We start from the raw sequence: 5710 nt of genomic DNA on the forward strand, positions 1-5710 counted from the left end.
GATATCTCAAAATACAAGCGTCTAACTTGGCTGCCAATGCTTCAACCAGAGGGTAGCTCAAAGCATATCCAGCTCCACCAAAAGCCATATCAAACGAGAAATCATAGTTGGATTTAACAAAATCAGAATTCGACCCAATATAGTAGTACTTTGAATGGTTGTATTTTGCAAGAACCCCAATTAAATTATCAACAAAAAATATTGTATCATCATCTCCCATCACATACCACCTCACGTTTTTATCTCCCTTCCTAAACGCTTCAATTATTGTTCGCACGATTCGAGCCGGAATCAGCCTCACCGTTTTGGGGAATGTTGGGATCTTCCTGACATCCTCGCTGACATGAAAAGGAGGAAGATTTGAAGGCCATGGTTGGAACTCCGGCGTCGGCTGTCCGTCGAGGAAAAGATATCCTCGGGTTATGTTTGGTCGCCACCATGATTCAACGTATGGTTTTCTGGAGTTCCATGTATTCAGGGCGCCGACAATTCCAAAAACAATGTGGCTGATGTTGGTCGAAGAGCTGGGAGTAGTAGTGGGACGACTGAAAGGTTGGTAATTGCTGGGAGGGTTTAAGGAGAAGATGCAAAACAAAAAAAGGAGCAGCCCTGAAATAGGTACCGACTTGTGTAGGGTTCCATGAGATGAAGGGCTGTGATTTTTTTGAATTTTGCTCGCTTTTGAAGAAATTGAAGAAGCCATTGTCAATGGTACTGGAAAGCTGTTGAACTCAAAAAGATGGGAGATGGATCCTCTCCATTTCATTTGAGATGGAGGGGAGCCATTTAGGCAAATTAGGTTGTTATGATTCTTACTTAAGCTTGCATGCAGATTAATGAATATTTGTGACAAATAATTGGGTAAAAAAGGAAAGAAATAACACAATAAATAATTTAGGGTTTAGGGCTTAGGGCAGGGCTAATGCTCCCAATTTAATAACATACTCAATTAATGAATATTAATAAGGATTTTTTTCACACAAAAATATTTAAATGCCTAATTATAGTCAATATTGTTTTATTGAAGGCTCCTAATTACGGTAATTAAGTAATTAAAAAGGAAAGAGCATTAAATCTCCAGCATTAATAAGGCTTAATAAATTGATAGCATTAGATAGGAGAATCAAATAATATTAACGACATTCTTAAATAAAACCCATTCTCCAACTTTAAACGTTCTATTGTTGGGAAAAAAAAAAGAAAAAAAAAATGCTAAGAAGATGAAAAGTTTTCAAAATATTCTATTCAATTTTACAAACTCCTCTCTTAATAAGTTTCCATTTTGTTTTTCTCTATTTCTCTATTCAAATCTTATTCAAAATAGAAAGGTTAGTTTACCAAAAACTCAATCAATCATTAACTTTTTTTATTTGATTTCATGAAATATTTTTACTATATATATATATATATATATATATTCCCATTTTAGTTTGAACCTTGGACTTGTGTAGCATAATATCGGATCAATCTGGTTTATTTTTCTTAATTTGAAAGCAAGAGATTAAATGCATAACAAGATGAGCTTGGAAGGTTGGGTTTATAATGGCCACAATGGCTGAATCATCGATGAGGGCAACAAATTCTCAATTTCTCATTCTAATTTGTAGAACTAGCAAGAGATCATAGATTAGCAATATTAATAACACCAGTCAACATTAATTAACAAGATTAAAGACAATCAGTGATATTACATTCACCACAAATCACACTTCTATTTAATCATTCACACCAAAATGAGTAGTTTTGAAAACTATCAAAAGGTTGCAAAGCATTCTGTTCTTCTACCAGAAAATTAATATTTCCTTTTATTGGAGACTCCCACAATCAAAACACCTCAGTAGCATTTGTTTATTGCCTGGAAAGAGCTTGAGCGTGCTACCAAACTTAAAAACTGGCAAAGCCCTTTTCCTTCAAGCATTCAACGGTTTCCTTAAGGCTCACCTCAAAAGGAGTGAATTCAATACCCAAGCTTTTTGCCTTTTCTTTGGACACTTGAAATGTTGGCACAAACGGCTTATCATCTGCACACCTATCAAGGTTATTTGGAAAAGGAAAAAATATTTTATGTCAAAACCAACGGAGCCTTAAGTATACCATAGATCTTTAAAAACATAATGCTAGTAAACAAATAGGATCATATTCCATCCCTTTTAACTATTTTGGTTACCGGATTAGTTTTATTTGCCAACGATTGATAGTTTAAGGGGATTGAGTGTGACAAGTGGTCGATAGTGAGGGCAATGTACAATTGCAGCGATACTGCTGATGGAAAGTATTACTCAAATATTATATCTTAAAATTAGAGAGAAATAAAAGCTTACTTCTGTGGAAGTTGTAAAGAGGGATAAAGCTCACTTAAAGTCCTCACAACTTCAGAACAGTGTGCAACTCTCCCGACCGTACAATATCTTCCACTAGCTGAAGGGATTTCATATGCTTGAATATGTGCTTTGGCAACATCTCTGACATCAACCCATCCAAATGTTAGATTAGGAAACACCTGTGCTCCTGCATCAAATAAAGAAGAAAAGAGATATGAAATACAGAGCAAGAAAAGATACAATTTCTGGGACGGGAGATTTTAGTGTATAATATTACAATGAGTACCTTAAACAAGTAGGGATCATATCATTATTTCAGAACAACGTACCACAGACAAGACACACACAAATACACACGTACACATATGGTAGTATTTGTGTAAAGGCCCAAAGGGACATAAAAGGATAGCATCAAGCTGCTTGGTTAACATCCTGACTCAATAGAAAGAGAAACATGGTGATTGATACTGTTCAACCTTCCCTAAATGAGTTAGCAAACACACCTCTCATTACCCTTGGAAACTTTCTCTTGTTAAAAAGTTTTTAGTCAAAGATCAACTTATTGAGAAATTGAGAATTACAATCAGTACTGTGAAGAACAAATACCATTTATTAAGTTCAAAATCACAGCCGCACTTGTATTAAGTGCCGGCTGTAAGAGAGGACCAATCACCATTGCTGGGTTAATTGTAACCATGTCAATACCCTTCTCTTTGGCAAACTTCCAGGCAGTGTCTTCAGCCAATGTCTTTGAAAGCACATACCAGTGCTGGAAATAAAAAACAAAACATTTAGCATTAGCACCCAGAAACTTAAATATTCAGCTGAATATATGATAGTCATTAGTAGCATGGTTCCCTGTTTTATAAGTGATCATAGAAGGGCATTGACTTTAACAAAGCACTGATGGCAGAGCATGACAGAGGCTGAATAGTGCACTGGTGCAGTATGCTCCCTCCCTAAAATAATCTATTGCTTCCATGAAGAGAAGAAATTAACCAGATGTTTTTAGTTAAAGCTGCATCATGATGACCAATGCAGGATCTCTTAAATTATACAGCACTAGTCATAATCACTCAGAAGAACATGAAAATCTTAAGTATGATGTTGCTGTAAACCATTAAACGGGGCCAAGTTATCACCATATTTATTTTCAAAAAAAGCATGAAGACTAATAGCTCTACATACCTGTTCTTTCTTAGCAAATTCCGGATCAGAAAACCAAGTCTCATCAACAACCACATCAGGGGTTTGAGGTCTTTCATTGAATGAAACTGCAGCTACAGAAGATGTCAAAACTACCCGCTTCACAGATGGAGACTTTGCACACGAATTAAGAACATTAAGTGTTCCCTTTACTGCAGGTTCAAGTAGCTCTGCCTGAATGGTTAGGGCGACAAGAAAATTATTTGCTTGTTTATAAACAAAATTTAGTACAATTTGATAAGATCACATTCAAAAAATACTTGATTATATTAACATCATTGTTCTTTAGTGGGGCCAGGATCCGCATTCTTAACTAGGAAACACAATTCCAGGCAGCATTTTGATAGAAAGACATTCTCCACTATCATGGTATCTTTAACAAATTCATTGTTCAAATCACCTCTTTCAATTTCATCAATAAATGCTAATGGAATAATCAAAAAAGAAGAGTAAAATGGAATATACCTGTGGGTCCTTAACATCAATAAAGAAGGGAGATGCAGTATGAAATACACATTCACAGCCCTCAATAGCAGAATCGAAGGCACCTTCTTCCAGTAGATTTGCTTTGAAGAGGTGAAGTCTCTCCTTAGCTCCATCAAGTACGAGTAAGTGGTTTGTTTTTTTGGGATCATCTGCGGGAGATAGAAATGAAGTTAGATTATAATATCACACTAATAGCCAAGGTAAGGAAATACTTTCCAATGGCTCATTCAAGCAGAAAATCAGAAAGAAAAGGAAGAGTCTGTTAACTATGAAAAAAAAATGCCAACATTGTTATTCCTCTAATCTATGACATTGCAAGATCAAAGTTCGAGGGTAGCTTTCATACTATTTTAATTAATATACTTCTTAGTTCTTACTCATGACTATATTGACAAACACATTTGTTAAAGTTTTCAAAATTAAAAACACACTTTTCTCAAGATGGTTTACTTTTCAAAACACAAAACTCTTAATAAAAAAAAAAAAAACACATAACACATGATTTAAAAACCTTTTCACATTTATTATAGGAATATTTTGAGAAAATGGGTCCTTATTTTTGTAGGAGTAGAAGCCGAGTTATTACTTCAAAAAATAAAAAATAAAAAATAGAAAGATGGCTGCATGGCCACTCCAACCGGTCATAAGTGGCCGTGCTACAACCCCTTCTTCTCCTTTAGGTGGTTGAGCAGCCACTTCTCTAGTTTTTCTTTTTATAAATAAAAGAAAAAAATATAAAAAAGCCCTCAAACTGACAGATGTTTGGAAGTTGGCTCTACAATGTTCAAAATGTACTAAATTAGCCCAACAAATTACCAACATGTTTCAAAGTAGCCACTCCGTTACTCAGCACCATCAGTTTTGATGAAAAATCCATCACGTGGAATTTTTTTTTGTTTGTGAAACATTTAATAACTTCGACCTTTCAAGAAAAAAAAATTAGTAGCCCATATATACTCCAAAAAGCAAACCCTCTCCCACAAGCAAAAATAAAAAATAAAAAAACCAGACCCAATATCCCAGTGTCCTGAATAGTGAATACCTCAATTCAGCTATCAAAAGATTCAATGAAAATGAAAAATAAACGATTAAAAGGCAGAACCGGGAAATGGGAATTGCTTATAATTTGCAGGCAGGAACTTCAACGACAAGAATCCAACAGCTCACCGAGAAAGAAAGGATTAAATTACACTTAAAGAGACAGAGACAGAGAATGCTGACTTGGGTCGCGAACAGAGGCCCTGACAGTGTAACCGCGCTGGAGAAGAAACTTGACGATCCATGAAGCTATAAAGCCGGACGCACCGGTGACGCACACGATCTTTCCTGCTCCACTGCTCATCTTCTTCTTATTTTTCTTCTTCTTCGGATTCTGTTTCCGTTTTGCAAATTTGCCTTTCACTTGCTTCCACTTAATGACTTAAACAGTAAAGCCTTTCTAGAAGAGATGAGACGCAAAAGAAAAAGATGCATTGTATTTTGAATTAATTGTCCCCTTTTGACCAGTCTTCAAAGGTTGGTAAATCAAAATTAAAGAAAACAATATTTTCATTTGGACAGAATGGTTCGGAGAAAGGATAAGAATTTGGCAGTGGCACAGCCTAATTGCTGGAAAATCCTTATCCGAAGAAAAGTCCTGATTCCTGATTGTGATTGCTGATCACGGATTTAAACAAGTCAGCATAACCAATTAAGTT

The 5710-nt window shown here is 35.6% G+C and overlaps 2 protein-coding genes across 2 annotated transcripts in view; both read right to left on the reverse strand.

Annotated features, from left to right (window-relative positions):
- The window catches only part of LOC132163833 (uncharacterized), a 3295-nt gene extending 2592 nt beyond the window's left edge, over positions 1–703 (reverse strand). The window contains exon 1 of the mRNA XM_059574215.1: positions 16–703. Coding sequence (XP_059430198.1) covers positions 16–703 — 688 coding nt within the window. The remainder of the gene's footprint in view (positions 1–15) is intronic.
- A 931-nt stretch (positions 704–1634) lies between these two features.
- On the reverse strand, positions 1635–5491 carry LOC132164436 (phenylacetaldehyde reductase-like). Its single transcript, XM_059574949.1, has 6 exons — positions 5235–5491; positions 3993–4162; positions 3510–3701; positions 2928–3090; positions 2322–2508; positions 1635–2029 (listed from the first exon to the last, which is right to left on the reverse strand). Exons 1-6 carry the CDS (start codon positions 5353–5355, stop codon positions 1885–1887), a joined length of 978 nt encoding a protein of 325 aa, XP_059430932.1. The 5' UTR covers positions 5356–5491; the 3' UTR covers positions 1635–1884.
- Between the last annotated feature and the right edge of the window lie 219 nt (positions 5492–5710).

Source organism: Corylus avellana, chromosome ca10 (assembly GCF_901000735.1).
Source record: "Corylus avellana chromosome ca10, CavTom2PMs-1.0".
Lineage (NCBI taxonomy): Eukaryota > Viridiplantae > Streptophyta > Magnoliopsida > Fagales > Betulaceae > Corylus > Corylus avellana.

Excerpts from the sequence above, each read along its gene's own strand:
- LOC132164436 (XM_059574949.1), bottom strand. The coding sequence starts at position 5,355 with ATGAGCAGTGGAGCAGGAAAGATCGTGTGCGTCACCGGTGCGTCCGGC. Across the intron at positions 4,163-5,234 it reads GGCCTCTGTTCGCGACCCAA|ATGATCCCAAAAAAACAAAC; the intron begins GTCAGCATTCTC and ends TATCTCCCGCAG. Across the intron at positions 2,509-2,927 it reads GATTTTGAACTTAATAAATG|GAGCACAGGTGTTTCCTAAT; the intron begins GTATTTGTTCTT and ends TATTTGATGCAG.